Raw genomic sequence first — 24006 nt, 5'->3', positions numbered from 1 at the left:
AGCCGTCTGGGCCCGGGCTTTTATACTTATCGAAAGAATCTATTGCACACTGAATTCGCTCAGTGGTAATGATGTCTTTCGTAGGTGTGTCCATTTGAGAGTTCGTTCCCTCCTCGGGTTCCGAGCTCACTCTTAGGCTTCCTGGGAAGTGGGTGTCATCTAGTAGCTCTAGTGGCTTCTCAATTGTCGTCGTAGCAGAGCCGTCTGCTCTGTTGATCAGGGTAGGGCTTACGTGCCCTTTAGCGAGAATTTTGCTTACTCTCGCCGTGTCCTTTATGCCTTCTAGTGACTCGCAGTAGTTTTGCCGGACTCTTTCTTGGCTTTGTATACTGCCGGGTTACAAAGCTGTCGTTGAAGGACTTTCTCGCGCTCTTTCTGAGCTCGCTTAGTTCCTTTGTCCACCACGGTGGGTGTTGCTTCTTCGAAAATGTTAGCTTACAAATCTCTTTGAAGGCGTTATTCAGAATATTTGTTAGGTCCTCCACCTCCTTGTCGAGTGCCTTTGCAGTGGATATAGTCTTGATCCTCCTGCCGTTTACTTTAGATTGGACAATTTCGCTGAAATTGTTCCAATCCGTCTTACGGGGGTTTCTTCTTGGCACCTGTTTCTTAACTGGTGTCGTTATTTCAAAGAAAATGTATCTATGGTCTGAGAAGGAGTGTTCTGTTGATACCCTCCAGTTCTCGACCCTGTAATTATTTTGTTCTATATGTAATGTAAGGTCTAACACCTCTTCCCAACCGTGAAACTTTTCTGTGCTCGGAAAGATGAAGGTCGCGTACTACCCTTATTACATATCGTAACATTCATACAGATAATATTGTCAAAGAGTGACTCACCTCTTTCGTTAGTCTCCGAACTCCCACAGAGCGTGTGCCTCGCAATCGCATCACACCCGAGCACCAGGGTTCTCTTCATCACTTCCGCCCATTGCAGCAGCTTGACTACCGGCTCAGTCGGGGCCGGCTCGGCATGGGCCATGTACGCCGATGATATGATGACTCCGCTCCCATCCGCCGCCACGAATCTGGCCACTGCTAGGTCAGGTGTGCTAAGATTGGGACAGAGAAAAGCAATAAAAAGATTCTTAATTACGATGCAAGCTCTCGACCTACCATTCGAGTTTGTGCACAGTAGTGTTTATCCTTGGATTCTCAGTCCAGCGACTTGCCCGTCCCTGGTCCAAGGCTCCTGTATCAAACCGAAGTCGATATCCCTCTCCCTTAGAAGGATCGTGAGATTAGCTGAAGCGTGCGAGCTGCGCTTCAGGTTAATCTGCACGATTCTCGACATCGATATTGGTGGGGGTGGCGTAGGGAGATTTGTCGTCGATTCCCATGTCGTCCAACAATTTGTTGGTGTCATCGACCTCCTCCAGAATCTCGTCCGGCTCGGCCAAGAAGACCTTTATCTTGGCCCTACCGGGCCTTGTGGTCATTTGCCTCCAGCTGGGGCAGACATTGCTGGTTTATCAGCAGGAGGAAAGGCTGGCTCGCCTTCATTTCCTGCTCTGCTCTGAGGATGGTCCAGTCCTCTGTATGGATGCCTGGGTTCTGGGCCTTCAGACAGGCAATCACCCTTGCAAGGTCAGTTTGGCCCTTTGGTAACCAGATGCGAGCTCTGGGTCTCCTTAGGATCTTCCTGGCGTGGACTAGCCTAATCTTAAGGCCACATGGGCTGGGCTCGCTAATCTTAGCCACACACTCCGCCAGGAAGCTTCGGGAGAACCCTTCGTCGCACCTGATGACCTGGTGCCCTCTGACCACGTCTGAGGAGTCGAAGGAGGGGATGGGGCCGGTCGGCATGCTAACCAACCAGTCGGTCACCATGTCGGCCAACTTGGCCTCGATCTCCTCCCACTTCTCCGACAGCAGGCGACCGTCGTCATAAAGCTCGTCCACCAGTGCCATAGCCAGACTGTCTCTGGCCACCTCACTAAATTTCTTTGCCGCTGACAAAGTTAGTCGCTCGCGGCTTACCCTGTGGGTCCTTCGCTCTTTTAGGTGCGCTTTCGCTCACTTCCTGTGAACGAAGCGGGCTCTGTTGACCCTCGCTCGTCTCTGATGGTGAGAAATTTTCGTCATCTCTAAGTGCTACTCGCCCTCCCCTCGGATTGCTACTCGCCCTCCCCTCGGATTGCGACTCTTCCCCGTCGGTCTCCGATACATTGTGAGATGCCGCGACCAATCTCGGTCTCAGCATCTCCTTCTCGTCCTTCGTTGACAGTTTCTGGGGTTTATCTTCTCCCGGGATTTCCGAAGCTCGGTTTAAGGAAATCATAGCATTTCATGAACGCCCGCTTTGCTAGTTCTGGCAAACGCAGCGGGCCAGTGATGGTTCGGGGCTTTGAATAAAGGTCGACCGCAGCTTCGCCCCAAAACTGTGGCAAGGCCACTTACGACCCAGTGTTGCCTGGCCCTGGGAAGGCTCCGTGCAGACACAGCTGGATTAACCCCTCAGCTGCGAACCTGGAAGTCAGTGTGCACGGGTCGCATCACTAACCTAACTAGAGGGGAGGCTGATTAAAGACTTGCCTAAGTCCGCCCGCATACAATTGGTCAGCATCCCCGGTCGAGCCTCGACTGGGGACCTGCTTCCAGCCGCCCTCGCTTGGAGAGTATAGTCGCACTACCGATGGTGTACACAGTTACGGCGGATGACACAGTCATCCGTTGATCCTCCTGTGCACCCTATCGGCTGACGGCTGCTTTGTAGTATCTCTGTCAGGATTCTTTTCAGGCTTCGTATATTGCTTTCTTGTACTGTTTTTGTACCTCTTTGTTTTAGCTAGTGTTGAAGGGTTTTCGTGCCCTCTTTCTGAGGTCACTCAGCTCCTCGGTCCACCTTTGTGAGTACTGCATCTTCGAAAATGTCACTCTACATGTCTCATTGAAGGCGTTTTTTAATATACATGTGAGGTCCTCTATTTCCTTGTCGAATGACTTTTCTGAGGAATGTACCTTTATGCTTCTGTAAATGACCTTCGAGTGGACAATTTCGCCGAACTTGCCCCAGTTAGTTTGGCGTGGAATTTCGTTTTAGTGCCGGCTTGCTGGTCGGCACCGTTATCTCGAAAACAATATATCGGTGGTTCAAAACCGAATGCTGCATCGCCACTTCCCAGTTTTCGACCCTGTAATGGCTGTGTTCTATCTCGTCCCACCCTTGATAGCCCTCTGTTCTTGGGTAGATTAATATACGTTAGATCCGGTGTTCTAAGATAAGAAAAAAGATCTTCTTAAATAAATCTTAAGTTACTTGAATGGCAGGACGCAAAAGGTCCTCTTTAAGTATAATTTATCCAATGTTCTAAGGGTTACATCTGGCGTCCCGCAAGGAAGCCATTTGGGACCCTTATTGTTTACATTACTTATAAATTACTTTACCCAAAGTCCTGACCAACTCCAGAGTGCCTATGTACGCGGATGACGTCAAACTTTGCGTGCAATATAATGACGTTGCCTGCCAGTCGGATTTACAAACAGATCTCAATCATTTTCAAACTTGCCGAGTAAACTTATTAAATTTAAACGGCTCTAAATGCAAGCTAATGACATTCTTTCTTGTCGTTCCTAAGCTTATTACTTACACACTGAACTGCTGTTCTCTGGAAAGAATTAATTCAGTTGATGATTTGGGCGTCCGCTTGGACCAAAAACTTGACTTTATTGATCATATTTCGTCTATGGTGAATAGAGCCTGGGGTGTGCTTGGATTTATTAAGCGGTGGTCGATGGAATTAAACTTTTTACGTTTCGCTCTACGCGGTTTAAATTGGGATGCAAACCAAAGATTACCTTCCTACTCTAGTAGACTCCTATTAATAAACTTGCCGCCCTTAACCAATCGTAGAACGATGCTAGGGATAACCTTTATTTTTAACCTTATCCATGGTGATGTGGAAAGTGCTGACTTGTTGAGTCAGCTTAATTTCCACGTACCATGTAGAACTACTAGATCCTATATCCCATTAGTGTTGAGCCACTGTAGAACCTCCTTTGAACTGCATGAACCTTTTATAATGAATTGTACACAATAATCGGTAACGTAGATACCCATCCCTAATTAAAATCTGTAATACTAACACACTTAGTAAACATAAAGTCAAGTTTTGGGTCCAAGCGGACGCCCAAATCATCAACTGAATTAATTCTTTCCAAAGAGCAGCAGTTCAGCGTGTAGGTAGCAAGCTTAGGAAGGACACGAGAGAATGTCATTAGCTTACATTTCGAGCCGCTTAAGTTCAATAAGCTTAAACGGCACCAAGGTTGAAAATTATTGAGATCTGTTTGTAAATCTGACTGGCGGGCGACGTCATTAAATCGAGTTTCCTTACGAGGAAAGAATAGTTAACAGAGCCAAATGCTTTACTGAAATCATTATAGATTACATCTGTCTGAAAATTATTACGGAGGCCCTTTATAATATAGCAAGAGAGCTCCAAAAGATTTGTCGTTGTTGATCTTCGCATTATAAAACCATGTTGACATGGAGAAATAACTGATCTAGAAAGGTGATGCAAGTTAGGAGTAATTACATTTTCAAAAAGTTTTGGGATAGCCGACAACTTAGAGATACCTCTATAATTGTTGCTACATTTTCTGTGGAGAGGAATAATAAACGATTTCTTCCAAATAAGGGGAAACTGTGAGGTTTCTAAGGATAAGGTAAACCTTCAGAAGAGAATAGCACAGGGCGCCGGCACAATACCTAAAGACACAACCAGGAAGTCCTCCGGGACCTGGGGAATAGTTGATTAATCAAAATTACTTACTTTAGCCTTGTAAAGGTAAATCGGCACCTGCCAGACGCCATTCTTTTCACCTTTTCCTTAATAAAGTAGTCCATAAAAACAGTGAAAGCTTGCGACTTCACTATAACAATGACCTGCGTAGATCTTTCCTGAACCAGAATAAATTTTCAACTCTAAATATGAAATGCAAAAACCAAAGAAAGAAAGAGTAAAAACAAGAATGTAAGCTAATTTCGGAACGTAGTAGTTTATATATCCTTGCAGATATACTCCGATGACTAGGAATTATTACTATAATAATAATTAAATTAAAACCGAAATTTTAGAAAAATATAAAAGGGCAATATCTAAAATTTTATGTAAACCTGTTTTAAACTAAAAAAGTTACACTTTCTTTTAAATTTACCGATCGTTCCTATGGCAGCTATATGATATAGGCATTCGATCCGGTCCGTTCCGACATATATGTATACGTGTGAGAGTATATAGAAGACTTACTGCAAAGCTTCATTAAGATAGCTTTAGAGAAAGAGACCAGTTTGCGTAGAAACGGACAGACTGACATGGCTTGATTGACTCGTCAAGGATATATGTACATATATACCAGAGAATGGCATTGAGTATGATCGGTCCTGTTCAATCAACAACGCTCAAGCCGATCAAAACTCTACACAGCGCATCGTTACAACTTGTTCGATCGAGCGTCGCGCACAATACGATCTCGTTCAATCGGCTTGCTTGTTCTTTTTGCTGATTCAAACAGATTGGTTCGTACCGGCATGATGATTGAAACTGATTGTGTAAGAAAAGATCGATGAAGCCCAGCAAACCATAAACGCTCAAGCTTCACTCATGTTGCACTTAATTTGATTGTGAATGATGCAATCAGACCGAAAATATGTACATAATTATATATGCGCAGAAAAGAAGTTGCAATGAATAGAATTAACTGAAACAGATTAACTTCATTTATTTGTCATTTTATATCCTAAAAACTAAAATTCAACAAATAGTATGCTCAGAACACTAAGGAACACAAATTTTTCTTCATGGAATAATCGGATTAAATCAAACCCGGTTTGACCAAAATAAATGATTGTGATCCGCCTGAATGCAAGGAGCAGTCTCGATCATTCTTTGCAATTCACACAAAACGTTTGATTAAAAGCAATCATTCCGCAACCGGGCAAGAGTGATCGAAACTGATTATTCGCTTCGAACATGCTGCCTTACGATCATACAATTTTGTTGATGCAAAGTTTTGCGTCACATGTCCGAGTCAATGATCGGGTATGATTGTAAAAATGTTGATAGTTGCAGTTCTCTGATATATACTTTATAAGGTCGGAAGTGACTTCTTCACTGCGCCGCAAACTTCGGACTGAAATAATACCCTGCAAGGGTATAAAAATTCCAAATACTCAGGAAGGACTTTAGCACGAAACTGTTTTGTATCGTTAATACTTCTGCATTACTGTAAATGATTTTTTGTATATATGTATATGTCCGCTATATCCGTATTCTTTTTTTAAAGCGCAAAAAGTTATACAATTAAGTGAATATACCCCAAAAATGCTTAATATTTTAGAAATTTAATAAAGTGTTTTTTTTAGTAAAGAGATCAAATAAATGTAATATATGTTTTCAGTTTTCAAAATATTTTTATTTGACGTAACCAATAAAGTCTTTAAAAATATCGATTTATTTACTTTGATACCCTATTAAAGGCGTTTAAATTTTTCGATTATCCTATTTGGTTCAAAGACCAACGTTAAATGAGAAAAGACCCTAATACAATCAAATGGTTCGATTCGCAAATCTTATCCAAATCTCATAACTCTTCGTAAATACGGACAATACGAACCAACGAATCGATGATTACACTCGCTTTAAAATTGGAAAATTCGAGTTAAGGAATGAATGTCAAGAAAAATTAGAAACAAAAACACGAGTGGTGTAGGATTTTAATTAAGTATTTAATCTCATTCTTGTTCTGAACCCATATCTTATTTATTGTACCTGGTTATTTCGGATACTGTAACACCTGCAAGGTGGATACGTTCAAAGCACAATTATTATGAAGTATGAGAATTTTAACAAATGCGTAAAATCTGGGAGTTTCACTTTTTTATTCGATTCGCCTTTTCATATTGATCCGAAATCTGGGGAAATCTTTGGCAACTAGATCCTCTTGTTAACAATATAAGGTTATATAAGTAAGCAAATTAAAAAAAAAGTATGTTGAAAACTCGTTTGCCCTCTAATAGCGAGACGTTTTCGAAATACAAAATGACGATTTATTATTTAACTCAGAAGAAGCATAAGGAACACAGTGAAGGATACATCTATATAAAAACATGTATATATGTATATACAATGTTGGATCTTAAATTATAGTAGTCAGTGTAAAAGAATTAAATCAAATACCAAGCAACAATTCTCGTCTCTGCACTCTAACGGTTGTTTGTTAGTACGCTTTGTTATGTTTATTCGCCAGATGGTCAGGATAGTTCGATGCAAATAGGAGAGAGATGTTGAGTGAGGTTGAAGGTTTGAGAGAGGGATACGCACTACGATTGTTGTGCGTGTATGCTTGAGCCACTGGGAGAGACAGAGATACAAGTATGTTCGTTGCAGCATTTTCTGGAAAGCATTTTCGGTATGCTAGGATTCTGGCGAGCAGTCTCAAATTGACAGTGGCGTGATCAAGTATATTCGCCGTATACAACCAGCGCAATAAAAATGGCGTGCTATTATGGAACTGCAAAATCGCAATTTCGTCGAAATGTGTAAAGCTATGCAAGCGTCTGTGCGTCCACAAAATCAAGTGGTTTTGCCAAAATTTAACCCAGATGTATCTGGAGCTGATGCGACTCAATGGTGTGCAACGGCAAGCATTATTATGAACGAACAGCAGATTGATGGCAGCGCACTTATCATGATGTTGAGTAGTTGCATGCAGGGCAGTGCTTCAGCGTGGCTTGCACAGATCTGCTATGCCGCTTTTAATTGGGAGCAGTTTAAAGAACTAATTATACAGCGTTTCGAGATTAAGGAAACGCCGGCAGCTATGTTCCTGAATCTGCTGAACAGCCGTCCAGTCCACAATGAGTGCCCTGCAGTGTACGCAAGCCGTATGGTGAAGTCATTACCACAAAATGGCGCAATATGAACGCCGAGAAAATAGCTGTATCCACGCATACTTGCGCATATGGCCAATTTTCGTCAAATGTACAAGCTAGAAGTCAACTCCAGATGGAACTGAAAGCATTTACATTTGACAAAAAGCGGAGTGCTGGAAGTACTGATGGTAATAGCGGCGACTACAAGCGAGCCAAAATTGTGTGCCACTTATGCAAGAAGCCAGGACATAAAATGGCGGAGTGTAAATTAAAGCGGTCTGTATCGGAGAATAAACAGCATCGACATTTGCAGAATGTGATCTGTTACCGGTGTGGACAACCTGGGTATCTTGCGAATCGGTGCACGAACAATGCAGCTAAATCTGGAGCAGTTACTGAGAACAAAAAAGGAGTTTTGACACACCAGGGTGAGATCTTTCCTATTTGGTTTAACTCTGGAGCAGAATGCTCGCTAATTCGAAGTAGTATTGCCGATAAATTTGATGGCAAACTTATTAATAATATTGTCATAATACGAGGTATTGGCAACGCTGGCATTTCCAGTAAGCTACAAAAACTATCTAAATGTATCATTAATGGAAATAATGTAGAAATACTGTTTCACGTCATAGCAGATAAGCGTCTTACAAATGATATTGTGATTGGTAGGGAAATCCTTAGTCAAGGATACGAAATCATCTTGACACCTGATAAATTTGAATTTTTTAAGTCTAAATCTGTAAACGTCCTGCCTTGTTACTTAATGTTGATACTGAAATTATTGGTAATGACAAGGAAAACTTAATAAAATAACTTAAAGACTGTTCAGCTGCATTTATTGATGGAATCCCTTGCACAAAGGTTAATACGGGTGAAATGATTATTAGATTAATTGATGCAAACAAAACTGTGCAGCGGCGTCCATATCGTTTGAGTCCAAATGAAAAAGAAATTGTACGTGAAAGGATAACGGAATTGTTTAAGTGTAACACTATTCGCCCTAGTTGTTCTCCCTATGCTAGCCCAATACTCTTGGTTAAAAAGAAGAACGGATCCGATCGACTTTGCGTTGGCTATCGTGAACTGAATAGCAATACTGTTTCTGACAGATATCCCTTACCACTTATCAACGATCAGATTGCTAGACTTGCGGGTGCAAAATATTTCACTTGTCTGGATATGGCTAGTGGATACCATCAGATACCCATTCATCCCGATTCTTTTGAATATACCGCGTTTGTTACACCTGATGGGCACTATGAGAATCGGACGATGCCATTTGGCCTCAATAACGCCCCGTCTGTTTTTCAGAGAGCCATTATAAACGCATTGGGAAATCTTGCATATTCTTATGTAATAGTCTATATGGACGATATAATGGTGGTGTCATCTACCATAGAATTAGGTATGAAAAGATTGAGGATTGTGTTGGATGTATAGACTGCAGCGGGATTCTCATTTAACATAGCAAAATGTGGATTCTTAAAAACTACTGTACAATACTTGGGGTATGAGGTATGAGCTGGAGAGTTAAGGACTAATCCACGAAAAATTCTTGCGTTAAATTCCTTGCCACCACCGCAAACAGTTCGTAGCGTAAAACAGTTTATAGGCTTGGCGTCCTATTTTCGAAAATTCGTGCCTCGGTTCTCACAGATTATGAAACCGATATATTCCTTAACTTCGAGTAAAAGTGTGTTTAATTGGAATAACGAGTTGGAAGATATTAGAAAAAATATTATTGCCATCCTTATAAATGATCCTGTACTTGTTATTTTTGATCCACAACATCCAATAGAGTTACACAAAAATGCAAGCTCTTACGGTTATGGTGCAATGTTAATGCAACGAATCAATGGTAGTCCTCATGTAATTTCAGTAAAACTACTTCCCCTACAGAGCCTAGATACCGTTCATACGAATTAGAAACCTTGGCAGTGGTAGAATCCGTTAAACAGTTCCGTCATTATTTAGTTGGTCGTACGTTTGTAGTGTATACTGATTGTAATTCTCTTAAATCATCGCGGACAAAGATTGATCTAACACCAAGAGTGCATCGTTGGTGGTCGTATTTGCAGTCGTTTGATTTCAAAATCGAATATAGAGAAGGAAAGCGCATAGCGCATGTGGATTTTTTATTAAAAAATCACATTCAGGAAGCCACCAAAGTTGAAAAGTCTTTAGTCCCTGAAAAGCGTGTAAACTTGGCAGAAATCTCAAGTGACTGGCTTGCTGCTGAGCAGCGCCAGGATTCTGAAATTACTAATATCATTAACAAACTTAACTCTAAAGAATTGACAGATGATGTTGCACAGTCTTATGAGTTGAGAAAAGGTGTCTTGTTTCGTAAAGTTCAGAGAAATGGAAGAACCCGTTGTTTGCCAGTAGTGCCCCATGCATTTCGATGGTCAGTAATTAATCAAGTGCACGAGTCCATCATGCATTTGGGATGGAAAAATACTTGACAAGGCTTACCAATATTATTGGTTTGCTAAAATGAATAAATATGTAAGGAAGTTTGTCAATAGCTGCATTACATGTAAAACTGTGAAGTGTTCATCTGGGAAGATACAAGCCGAGTTACATCAAATTCCAAAAGTGAATATGTCATGGCACACGGTGCATATCGACATTACTGGGAAATTAAGTGGGAAGAATGATCTTCAGAAATATGTGATAGAACAAATTGATGCCCTAACGAAATTTGTTTATTTGTTCCATACTTGAAGATTAGATTCTGACAGTTGTATTCAGGCAATGAAATCATCTATTTCTTTGTTCGGAATTCCGCACTGATCTTGGTAAGATGCTTAAGGTAAGGTCCAATTTGCCTTGAATTGCACAGTTAGTAATGAAGTCCCCTAGAGTTACTTGTCGGCAAGGAGGCTCGTCCTTTGGGTTTGATTCCACCGTATGATACAGAGATGGAGGTAGATAAAGTTAATGCTTGAGAAAGGGCAATTGAAAATATGAACAATCAAGCTAGTTATGACAAAATAAGGTATAATAAAAATAAAGCAGCAGTTCAACGACATAAAATTGGAGATTATGTTTTACAGAAAAATTAAAATTAAATTGGATGTAAAGTTTAAAGGACCATTTTTGGTTAGTAAAGTTTTAGAAGGAGATAGATATATCTTGAAGTCATTGCATACTAAGAGAACTTATAAATATTGTCATGAAGATTTGAGAAAGATGCCAGATGGTTATGTTCCGAGTGAATTCGAGTGCCCGCCTGAGACTTGTTGAAATGGTTATAATATATCCGTTTGAAAGGATATGTTATGTGAAGACAGAATATCCATATAGAGTATGGAATGGTTGAAATGAAGTTGCAATAGACTTCGATAAGAAAATGTATGTGAGTGGCGGATGTGTTTGAGAATTCGAATGGAAATAACCTGGCGGATGCAAAGTTTATGCATAGTTGATATATGACAATATTTGATTGAAATGTTCCTTTGTCCACCACAGTGGGCATTGCTTAGGGCAACCCTTAGAATATTGGATAAATTATTCTTAAAGAGAAACTTTTGCGTTCTGCCATTGAAATAACTTGAGATCCAATTAAGAAGATCACTTGGAAAACCCATTAAATCGAGTTTTCTAACGAGGAGAGAATGGTTAACAGAGACAAATGCTTCACTGAAATCAGTATAGATTACATCTGTCTGAAAATTATTATGGAAGCCCTTTATAATATAGGAAGAGAGCTCCAAAAAATTTGTTGTTGTTGATCTTCGCTTAATAAAACCAATTTGCTACCTTTTTTATGGAGTGGAATAATAAAACCATTCTTTCGAAATAACGTGATAGTGGGATTTTTCTATGGATAAGGTAACAAATTTCAGAAGGGCGACGGCACAATATCTGAGCACACAGCCAGAAATTCCGTCGGGACCTGGCGAATAAACAGGCTTGACACGATGAAGATCTAAAAGAAGAGAGCTTTCGTTTAGGTTAGGACAGAAAATTAAGTTTGATTTGGGTATGTCGTAGGAATAGGTCTGGTGTAAATACGAAGAGTTTGAATAAGTTGTTTGAAAAAAATTACGAAAATAGATCGGCTATTGCCTGATCATTATTTGCGCTAGTATTTCAATTGAAAGCGAGAAAGGATTTGTTTTAGGCTTACGTTTAGTGTTAACGAAGTTATAAAACTGTTTTGGGTCCTGTGAGAGCTGGGCCCTACAATGAGTTTAATCTATATATATAAAAATGCTCTGTTCGTGTCTACATCCTTCATAGACTCGAAAAGTTCTGAACCGTTTAAGCCCAAATTTTTACACAACATGCGTTGAGGTTCCAGCTCGGTTATTGACTACTTTTGATGTTGATAGCTTATCTGCGGTTGCGAATATATCTATTATTTTAGCGTTTCCAAGTGCCCCTACTGCTGCGCCATCTACAGGCAGCCAGCTGAATCAAAGCATTTCCTGTCAAACATTCAAAACATATTGAAAGAAGAAACTTGAAAAGTTCTGAACCGTTTAAGCCCAAATTTTTAGAGAACATGCGTTGAGGTTCCAGCTCGGTTATTGACTACCTTTGATGTTGATAGCTTATCTGCGGTTGCGAATATATCTATTTTTTTAGCGTTTCCCCGTGCCCCTACTACTGCGCCCTCTACATGCAAATCAAAGCATTTCCTGTCAAACATTAAAAACATATTCAAAGAAGAAATTGGAGATACAAATTTTATTTTTTGTTCAGGTTCAGTAAGAAACGAAGTCATGCCACCAAAAAAGTCGAGATTGGGTCGTTGTATTCGCAATACAGAAGCAAAAAGACGTAAGATTACGAATATGACTGACGAAGAACGGGCCTCCTTCCGAGAGACTGAGCGGCTGAGAGCAATGCATGGGAACGCGTTAATATTGCTCGCAGGGGATTTCAGGCAAACGTTGCCTGTGATTTCCCGATCGACACCAGCTGACGAGATAAATGCTTGCCTGAAATATTCTATATTGTGGAAACATGTACGTACATTACAGTTGAAGACGAATATGCGTGTCCAGTTACAGAACGATGACTCAGCCGACGTATTCTCACGACAGCTACTGGACATTGGGAACGGAAAGCTGCCAGTCAATGAGACGTCGAGAAAAATAGTATTGCCCGGGAATTTCTGTAATTTAGTTACATCGAAGGAAGAACTTATCCAAAAAGTGTTCCCCAATATCCGAATAAATAATAGGAATCACGATTGGCTCAGTGGACGAGCGATTCTCGCTGCCAAGAACAAAGATGTCTACCAGTTCAATCATGTAATCCAAAAAAGCATAGAAACTGACGAAATTACATATAAGTCGATAGATACCGTTGTGGAGGCAGATGAAGCAGTTAATTACCCTACCGAATTTCTAAACTCACTTGATCTGCCTGGAATGCCACCACACATATTAAAATTAAAAATAGGTGTGCCGATTATCATGCTCCGGAATATAAAACAGCCGAAACTCTGCAACGGTACGCGACTCGCAGTCAAGAAATTGATGAACAACATAGTAGAAGCAAAGATCATAACTGGTCCTTTCAAAGGTGAAGATGTCCTCATTCCTAGGATTCCTATGATCCCGACAGATACACCGTTCCAGTTCAAGAGATTGCAGTTTCCCATTCGTTTGGCGTTTGCAATGACCATAAATAAAGCTCAAGGTCAATCTCTGGAGTTGTGTGGTCTGGATTTGGATGAAGATTGTTTTTCACACGGACAATTATATGTTGCGTGTTCACGAGTCGGAAAACCAAAAAGTCTTTATATTTACGCGGAGAATGGAGAAACAAAGAATATTGTATACCAACAAGTATTACAGAATTAAATTAATTTGAAAATGATTATTTTTTGTTTGACTTATTTCTTATGCGTTCAACCACAATATGCCACAGAGAAACGTGGCAGTCCATTTGGAGAATGGTCAACGTGTCTATTTCACAGAAAAAAATGTGCAAGAAAGAGTCCTGAATCGGCCAGCGACAACTCTGACTGCCTTCTTCACCTTATGCCAGGAAGATGATTTTGCCAGAACCTTGATGTATTCAGAAGTGCCCTCTTAACCATAATATGCCACAGAGAAACGTGGCAGGGTACAGCTAGTAGTTTATAAAACACTGCGCGTTCAGCACGGTAAAGTTTGACTGAGCTGATAAATAAGATGAAAAGGTAGATTGAGAACTGGTGAATTTAAATTTAGTATACAGCCTTAATTTTTGATTCTTATTCGGGATTGGCGGATAGTATAACGGAACACATTCAGTAAATATTAGTTCATGGCATTGTAAAAAATATCTACGGCAACTGCCATGTCAGTGCACACGTATAGATCAGACCAATTGAATTGAAATTGTAGGAACAGGTTATAACAATGGAGCTACCTTTGATAGATAGCTTCACACAAATTAATTCAACAACATTCCTCGAAAGTTAATAATTCTGACGTGAGTGAGGAGTCCACCGCTATAAGAACTCCACCCTCGCGTCTGATAGGGTGAGCTAGTCGATATGATGTGAACACAGCTGGAAAAACTTTGGAGCTCAGGATCTCCGGATTTAACCAGCTTTTTGTGAGCACAATAACCTAAGATGCATACAAAAGGCTATCAGAATACAGGTTAGGAAGCTTACTACGTAAGCCTCTTGCATCCGGATAGAAAATACCTAGGGAGAAGGTTAGTTTTTTGGGTCGGGATTGGAATTAATGCTGAGGTTTAGGAGTGTGCCGTGGGAGGCTGCTGCTGAGAGCCCGTTGCGGGTAGTTGGGGTCCGTCAACATGCTACCCACCAATGGCAGTTTTTTTGCGCCTCGGAGACTCATTTAATAGCGTAAAGCTATTAATTTAAGTACCCATCACAAAAAATATTTCAAGAGTTTTACGAAAACTCTAAAACGCCCAACATTTCCGGACATTATTAAGAAAAACAACAGAGCTATAAAGTTAAGGAGTGAAGAGTCACAGCGAGAGCGAGAGAGCGAGAGAGCTGGAGAGCAGGAGAGCGTGGGAGATCAGATAAGATAAGAAGTGCAGCGGAACAGCGGAAGCGAGAGAGCGTGGGTGATAAAAACCTAAAACGTGTAGCTGTTTCGACGACGCAAACAAAAGCAAAACCAAGAAAGCACAAAAAGAAATGCAAAATATGCTAAAGCAGCACAGCTAAATTGGGAAATTATAATATATTATAATTTTTAATTTTATATTATATACCAATTATAAACACAAATCAGAATAGCTGCATGCACACGCGAAGTGAACGGGAAGTTGTTGACACAAAATAGAAAATTTAAGTTAACCCCGGTGGTTATTTGCAAACTTTAACACAAATCGAGAGCGCAAAATAAAAAACACGTCCGTTCACTTGGAAGGATGAAAGATGTTATATGATGATCAGTGTATATTACTACTTTTGAATACCCATAAAGATAATGTCTTAAACTTTGAAGGGCCCAAACGATTACGAGCATCTCCCTTTCATTTGTAGCATAATTCTCCTTAGTTTTCGATAGGTTACGCACAATTTTATGTTATGTGTCAATGATTTTGTTTAAATACTGCACCTATTGCATAGCTGGAGCCACTGTAATCACATGGAATTCTTTTCCGAAATCTGGGTATGCAAGAGTTACATCCCTTGAGACTAGAGTATTTTTAAGTTTCTCGAATGCCACCATAGCTTTTTTGCTCAAGTTTATAGCAGTTCTGCTTGACTTGGTCTTAGATATACGGCCATCTTTGCCTCTTAGGATAATGTTTAAAGGCTTGCTATTTTTGCATAGTCTTTGATGAAACGTCTGTCATGTCCAAAAAGGAATGAAGGTCCTTTAACGTTTTTGGAAATTGCTTTTATTTTGTCTATATTGGTTTTAATATTTTTTTCTGATATTGTGTACCCCAAGAAGTCTACTTCTTTTTGATCTGAGATAGTCACTTCATTAAGTTTTCTATAGTCAATTACTAATCTGTATTTCTTTTACCCAAACTTGTGCGTTGTTGGCGATCTTGAGGTCATTATAATGCCGTCTTTTAGCATATAGGTTATTTGTTTTTCAACCTCTTGTCTCAACGATGTTGGATATAGGTAGTGTTTTCCGTTTACTGGGGAATCTGCAGAAGTTCTGATTTCATCTACTACTTTGGATATGTATAAAATTTTTGTATCGGGGTCGGCAAAGTGATTTTTCGGACTTTTAACGAGCCGAAATGAGGCTTCTTCTGTATTTTGTTGTGCTGCATTATCTTAGTCTGTTTAAATATGGAATTGCCTTGGTATTTTGTTACCATTTTGAACATTGGCTGAACTGAGTGGTCTTTTACCTACATAATTATTGTTTCTCGTTTGGTTCATATAATTTATATGACGCGAACGGATTGATTGATCAGCCTCCATAGGTAATGGTTTTGGTTGTGGTCGTGGGCGAATGGTGCCGTAAGGTGCTACCTGTTTTCCGAAATTCTGGTAAAATGGTTTGGGTTGGTTAAATTGGGCAAGTGGAGTATTCCGATTTGTGGGTGTTATATGCGAATGATTCTGATAATGGTATAAGTGTGGATAAAAGCTTTGCTTTGTAAATACCATTCGGTAAGGTTGCAGAGGTAATTTCCCGAAATAAGGGGTTTTTGGTATCTGATTATTTCTAGTATGTTGGGTCTCAAGAAGGCTACATAGATGAAGGGTGTGTCCTAAGTCATGTGGTTCTTTAATCGCTAACAATTGGGACAAGTTGCCATTCAGGTCTCTGACAAATGTATCCAAAGCCTTTTCTCCGTACATGACTGTCAAGGACTTCACGCTCTCTGGTGAAACATGTAAGTTAGCAATTTGGTTCAAAATTAGAGAGAGTTGTTTAAAGACTGTTTGGTAGAATTTAACTATGGAGCTGCTACCTTGGTATAGGGCATGAAGTTGATAGGTCGCGTTTGTCCGCAAAATTCACATTTCGATATCGATGTACAGTCTAGAGGAGCATTGTATGACTCCAGTACGGCGTCTACTTGTCCAATAAACCTATTACGAATTGCTAAGAGGACTCCGAAATATTAAGGTGAACCCATTTGGTTTTCATAAATTTTTAACACCCTGGCGAAACCTTTTTTCCATGATGAATATTCAGTTTTATTTCCCGAAAAATCTCTAAGCGATCGGAAAATATCTGGTAATTTATCTAACTCACTTAGATTGTGAGAAAATTTCTTTTTTTCTTTCCTAATCTTTATATAAATAAAACTCCTTATTAGGATTTAATATTTCCTTAACTAAGCTACCGAGATTTTCCTATTAAAAAATTTTTATTTTTTCCTCAAACTCACTCTCTGTCATAATTCGTGCGTTTTTTCGTGTGCTTGAAGAAGGTCCTGTTAAGTTTAAGAGTCTGTGGGCTAAGTCTTGTTCGGTTATTTTGATATATGATATGAACCATTATAAAAAGATTATGGTTTTGATTTTAGTTACTCAAAAGTCGAAGGTTGAAAGGTTGAAGGTTGAATAATTACTAAATAATTGAAATGTTGTATTGAGAATGAAATGAATGAATCACGGCGATAACTTATGGCCTGTTCGTTCCACTAGGTAAAAGGTAAATAGGAGTAGCGACACTTTTTAGCACCTCCGGTTCGCGTTGTTTGGTTTTTACTCTTCACTTTTTAGGCGGAGTTATTACCAAAACGTCGAGATTTTTTTACAGATCGATGCGAGACGCGGAACTTGTACTTTTCGAGAATATTAATCAAGTCCCTGCTCGGGCGCCAGTTGAAGAATATTAATTATTTTGTAATAAAAAAAATTATCTTTCTTGAATTGAGTTGGATTAAGAACTGAATTTGCTTAAGCTTAACAATCGTTTATATAGGCTACTTGTTGCTCGGTCGCTGTCTCTGGCTGTGCTGCCGTTGTTGCTTCCGCGGACGTTCTTTTTTCTACTTAGCTTATGACGATTTGTAACTATTGAACGCTTCTTATTACAATTGGTCAATGCATTGATTTCCAAATTGGCAGATGCCCTACATAAGGTAAGCCACGTGCACTGAGCTTGCACCTTTTTTTGGTAGCGATTGTGGGAACACTTATCCGGAATTTTCCTGAGTTGGTAGTAAATTGAACTTCTAGTTTCTTCACCCGGTTGCGCCGTATGTACTGAGCTTGCATCTTCTTTGTCAACAATTGAGGAAACTAGGTTAACTTATATATTCTTGATCAGCATCAACTGTCTACGCAAACTAGACTCTCAGTTTTGAAGCCATCTGAATAAAACTTTGTAGTAAGTCTTCTATATACTCTCACTCCTATATATATCGGAACTTGCCGGATCGGAGGACTATATCATAAAGCTGCCACAGAAACGATCGGAAAATTTGTAAAAAAAAAAAATTATAACATTTTCATTTTTTAACAGATATTCACTAAATTTGAGATATACCCATTTTATATTATTCTAAAATTTTGTTTAAAATTGTATGGAAATCGGACTACAATATCATATAGCTGGAATAGGAACGATCGAGAAATTAATACAATCAAAATTTTAAACTTGTTCGGTTTACAACAGATTTTCAAAATTAGGTAATAGCTATTTCATATTATTCTACAAATTTTCGTACAATTTTATGAAAATCGAACGACTATATCTAATGTTTGTATGGCACCTATACAAACGATCCGTTAGAAATAGAGGGAAAATGCAAAGCTGAGAATGTAAAACTGTAAATATAATATATACTAGCTGTACCCTGCCACGTTTCTCTGTGGCATATTATGGTTAAGAGGGCACTTCTGAATACATCAAGGTTCTGGCAAAATCATCTTCCTGGCATAAGGTGAAGAAGGCAGTCAGAGTTGTCGCTGGCCGATTCAGGACTCTTTCTTGCACATTTTTTTCTGTGAAATAGACACGTTGACCATTCTCCAAATGGACTGCCACGTTTCTCTGTGGCATATTGTGGTTGAACGCATAAGAAATAAGTCAAACAAAAAATAATCATTTTCAAATTAATTTAATTCTGTAATACTTGTTGGTATACAATATTCTTTGTTTCTCCATTCTCCGCGTAAATATAAAGACTTTTTGGTTTTCCGACTCGTGAACACGCAACATATAATTGTCCGTGTGAAAAACAATCTTCATCCAAATCCAGACCACACAACTCCAGAGATTGACCTTGAGCTTTATTTATGGTCATTGCAAACGCCAAACGAATGGGAAACTGCAATCTCTTGAACTGGAACGGTGTATCTGTCGGGATCATAGGAATCCTAGGAATGAGGACATCTTCACCTTTGAAAGGACCAGTTATGATCTTTGCTTCTACTATGTTGTTCATCAATTTCTTGACTGCGAGTCGCGTACCGTTGCAGAGTTTCGGCTGTTTTATATTCCGGAGCATGATAATCGGCACACCTATTTTTAATTTTAATATGTGTGGTGGCATTCCAGGCAGATCAAGTGAGTTTAGAAATTCGGTAGGGTAATTAACTGCTTCATCTGCCTCCACAACGGTATCTATCGACTTATATGTAATTTCGTCAGTTTCTATGCTTTTTTGGATTACATGATTGAACTGGTAGACATCTTTGTTCTTGGCAGCGAGAATCGCTCGTCCACTGAGCCAATCGTGATTCCTATTATTTATTCGGATATTGGGGAACACTTTTTGGATAAGTTCTTCCTTCGATGTAACTAAATTACAGAAATTCCCGGGCAATACTATTTTTCTCGACGTCTCATTGACTGGCAGCTTTCCGTTCCCAATGTCCAGTAGCTGTCGTGAGAATACGTCGGCTGAGTCATCGTTCTGTAACTGGACACGCATATTCGTCTTCAACTGTAATGTACGTACATGTTTCCACAATATAGAATATTTCAGGCAAGCATTTATCTCGTCAGCTGGTGTCGATCGGGAAATCACAGGCAACGTTTGCCTGAAATCCCCTGCGAGCAATATTAACGCGTTCCCATGCATTGCTCTCAGCCGCTCAGTCTCTCGGAAGGAGGCCCGTTCTTCGTCAGTCAGTCAGACCCAATCTCGACTTTTTTGGTGGCATGACTTCGTTTCTTACTGAACCTGAACAAAAAATAAAATTTGTATCTCCAATTTCTTCTTTGAATATGTTTTTAATGTTTGACAGGAAATGCTTTGATTTGCCTGTAGAGGGCGCAGTAGTAGGGGCACGGGGAAACGCTAAAAAAATAGATATATTCGCAACCGCAGATAAGCTATCAACATCAAAGGTAGTCAATAACCGAGATGGAACCTCAACGCATGTTCTCTAAAAATTTGGGCTTAAATGGTTCAGAACTTTTCAAGTTTCTTCTTTCAATATGTTTTGAATGTTTGACAGGAAATGCTTTGATTCAGCTGGCTGCCTGTAGATGGCGCAGCAGTAGGGGCACTTGGAAACGCTAAAATAATAGATATATTCGCAACCGCAGATAAGCTTTCAACATCAAAAGTAGTCAATAACCGAGCTGGAACCTCAACGCATGTTGTGTAAAAATTTGGGCTTAAACGGTTCAGAACTTTTCGAGTCTATGAAGGATGTAGACACGAACAGAGCATTTTTATATATATAGATATAGGCGAATGAAATGAAAGCAGGCATTACTTCATTGTTTTTAACATTTATATATATAATTTATATTGTATTAATTCCTAGTAATCGAAGTTCTATCTGCAAGGGTATATAAACTTCGGCGTGCCGAAGTTAGCTTTCTTTCTTTTTAAAATTGGAACTGCTGGGTAGCAACAGGTACAGTCCTGGAACCACTTTTATTTTTTATTGACATAATTTAGTTATTTTAAATTATACAAAAAATTAGTGTATATAATTAAAATTAATTTTAAATAAAAACGCTTGATATTTTTTAACTTTTAAAATATTACACGAATCTGCGATAATTCGCTTTCGCATTAATCAAAATTTGTAGCAATGACCTTTTTTAGACTAGGTTTTAGAGGATGTGGTCTTGAAACTAAAGGTTTATACCATCGAGCCGTAATAGGATATAGTTCAATTACTTAGTTAGTGCTAATGGTAATGGTAAAGGGCTTTAAAATAGAAAATTTATTCCAAAATCGAAGACAAAATTCGTATATTTAAATCGTTTTAAATTTTTTTTACAAAGAGAATTATTAATTATATATATTTAGGGTAAGTTACCTAAAGTATTAAGTATAAATTCAGGAATAATCTATTTATGAATAGAATAGAGTTGGCTCTAAATATTAATAAAAAAAATTTAAAATTTCAGAAAAATCGGAAAAATAAGTCGTATATTTTTCAACACTAAAGTTGTGATCACTGAGTGTACTAAGTGTAAAAGTAAATCCATATGAAAGTAAATTTATTAACTTCGAAAAATGTAAATTATTTCAGGAACATGTTAACAAATATCATACGTGTAAGCTGGGAAGTTTATCGCCCCATGTGTTCGCCTTAGCTGAAGCAGCTTACGTAAATCTAGTTGATGATCAAACAAATCAGGTAAGCTTATGTATATTACGCAGCTCTTCAAATTCAATTTTTTATATCAGAGTGATTTTCGGCGTATTTTTGTGAGCTAAACATGAATCTGAAGTTGACAAATTCGAAATTAAAAACACTCAAAACCGCGTATTTTGGTGTCATTACCCCCGCTTTTCGCGAACAAGAATTGTGTCGGCTTAGGAACAAAACCTAGAATTCTTCTCAGTAGGTACATATATGTATGTATATAAGCCTTCCTGTTTGTTTTACCCTTTTATGTTACTATATTTTTTACCACACGCTTAAACTATTAAGTATATAATCACTAAGCAAGAAATACATAGAGAAGTCAAACAGTACAAAAAAGTACTATCACAAAATCGGCTGAGCCTGGAACCCCAGAGCACCCGAACGATATGTCTAGAACCCCAGAATGCGTTCGGCTTTTTCGATTTCGAAGCATTCGTTCGAAACCGAGCACAACAAGAATTCAATTTTCAGTGGCAGATCGACCGTGGAACGATGAGCAGGGGTGCGTTTCTTTGCGCTGTTCCACTATGTGGAATTTGACCCGTTTTCGTAGCCAAAATTAAAATTTTTTAAATTATTAACATTTTTACTGCAGGTTTCTTATATAATGATGGTTATGACTATAGGAAGGTATTTTAGAAAAGTGGGCGTGTCAACGACCCCCTCCGCCCACAGAAATCGAAAAAAAAATTGAATATTTAAAGCAATTTTCAAGTTAGAGACCAATTTTGGAACACAGGATGAATTTCTTATTTTAAATGTGTCCTGCAAATTTGGTTCAGATCGGATAATAAATATAGAAGTTATTTAAGAAGAACATTTTTTGGTATTATTATTCTACATATTAATTATTAACTTTATCATTTTCATCAATTTCATTTTTATTATAAAAAAATACGTATTGTCGTCTTCCCTAACGTCGATATCAGTTTCAACGGTTAAGAAAACATTATATTCTGCGGAGTTTGATTGTTCCACAATATATTTCCGGAGGAATTGAACTTCCCTTGTTTACGCCACACTACTAGCAGTTCTGCATTTTTACGCAAAAAACGCACAATGAGCCTATATATTTGGGATTCAGAATTGACAAAGCTACAAAATGTATATGGACACTAACTGATACAATTTGAACCTTTTTTTAAAGCCCTTGGAAAGTTCAACTTTCTTTCCAAAAGTGACAAATGGACACCACTTGCTAAATGTTCAAATTTTTAGAAAAATACGAACGCAACACGCAACATTTTAGTATCAACATATAGTAATAACCTGAAGAATTAATATTCAGTTTGAATTTGGGTATTCAATGTTTTTTTGTCAGAGTAATGCTAACTTGAAACTGCACCGCAAAGTCTACCTTTACGACAGCCTGTGGTGTATGCTTGCAACAGCTGACTTTAACAGCTGTTATTTTAACAATGAACTGTTAAGTTAACATTTTAGGTATGTAACATATCAGTTTGATCATTTCTAAACATGGTATCATTGAAAATACGGAAATTTGGATACTCGCGAAAAATGAGTTTTGGCCACAAAAACGGGTCAAATTCCACATAGTGCAGCGCAAAGAAATGCACCCCTGCTCATCGTTCCGCGGTCGATCTGTCACTGGAAATTGAATTTTTGTTGTGCTCGGTTTCGAACGAATGCTGCGAACTCCAAAAAGCCGAACGCACTCTGGGGTTCTAGACATATCATTCGGGTGCTCTGGGGTTCCAGGCTCAGCCGTTTTTGTGATAGTACTTTTTTGTACTGTTTGACTTCTCTATGTATTTCTTGCTTAGTGATATAATTGAATAGGTTCCCTTCAGTACCAAAATTACTTCTCTGTCCGTTTCCTGGTGTCATATTCGAAAAAACAAAAGCAAATCTAATGGGTTTCGGTAAAAGAGCTCCAACACAAAGTAGGCAATGATAATTCTACCTGTATTCGGCTGTTGCCAAACAATTAATTGTTGTTTTCGAAGGGATTCGGAGCAACGGTTCCGAAATTAAAGTGAGATGATATCAAATATTATTTACCGAAAAAAAAGAATCGATAGTCTCGTTGTTGAAATCGAGTTTTTGGCAGCTCTAATGACAGCTGATGTATTCACAAGTGTTTTGCATTATAATTTATTAAATATTGTTAAAAGGCAAGTGACTCATTTGTATTCAGTTAATAAATTCATTTCCAGAATTTCTTTTGAACCTGGACTCTTTTATAACCTAAACGGTGTGAATGGCCTTCCCCATTATATTTTCAGAATTTGTTTTCTGTTTGATTGGTGTGTATACGTATTGAAAATATTGTCCATTTCATTCTAACAAACATATATATACATATGTATTTTAATTATAAATTGACGAGGCAACAACCGGAAGGAAAGATCCGGAACATACGTTTAGGGGAAATGCAAGAAGCTATGCTAAGAAAAATTGTGGTAATCATTGAACAAATTATAAAGTTTTTTAAATGAATAAATAAAAAAATAAATTAAAATTACTATGGGGCGGGGGGTTCCGCGGATCTTCTACACGGTTTCGTCTGGAATTCCCATCTGGTTCTACTCTAAATTCCCCTACCATTCCTTGGTTATTCCACCTGGTATTTTTTTTTTTTTGGAGTGATGAAATATTGAATTTGTTGCTGCCAGGATCGCCAGCG

General features: G+C 38.7%; 1 protein-coding gene and 2 long non-coding RNA genes across 3 annotated transcripts in view; 2 read left to right on the top strand and 1 right to left on the bottom strand.

Annotated features, from left to right (window-relative positions):
* Window positions 1–24006, top strand: part of LOC110187879 (unconventional myosin-VIIa-like) — a 159931-nt gene that overhangs the window by 29705 nt on the left and 106220 nt on the right. The window contains exon 3 of the mRNA XM_086832044.1: window positions 21240–21347. Coding sequence (XP_086688170.1) covers window positions 21240–21347 — 108 coding nt within the window. The remainder of the gene's footprint in view (window positions 1–21239; window positions 21348–24006) is intronic.
* Window positions 12531–13714, top strand: LOC147643865 (uncharacterized). Its single transcript, XR_015271482.1, has 2 exons — window positions 12531–12855; window positions 12934–13714. It is a non-coding gene; the product is annotated as an uncharacterized LOC147643865 (long non-coding RNA).
* On the bottom strand, window positions 18844–19977 carry LOC147643864 (uncharacterized). Its single transcript, XR_015271481.1, has 2 exons — window positions 19703–19977; window positions 18844–19624 (listed from the first exon to the last, which is right to left on the bottom strand). It is a non-coding gene; the product is annotated as an uncharacterized LOC147643864 (long non-coding RNA).

Source organism: Drosophila serrata, unplaced genomic scaffold (genome assembly GCF_035046125.1).
Source record: "Drosophila serrata isolate PLE 108 unplaced genomic scaffold, ASM3504612v1 contig_243, whole genome shotgun sequence".
NCBI lineage: Eukaryota > Metazoa > Arthropoda > Insecta > Diptera > Drosophilidae > Drosophila > Drosophila serrata.
The sequence above is the reverse complement of the archived record's forward strand: the minus strand, read 5'-3'. Positions and strand labels throughout refer to the sequence as shown.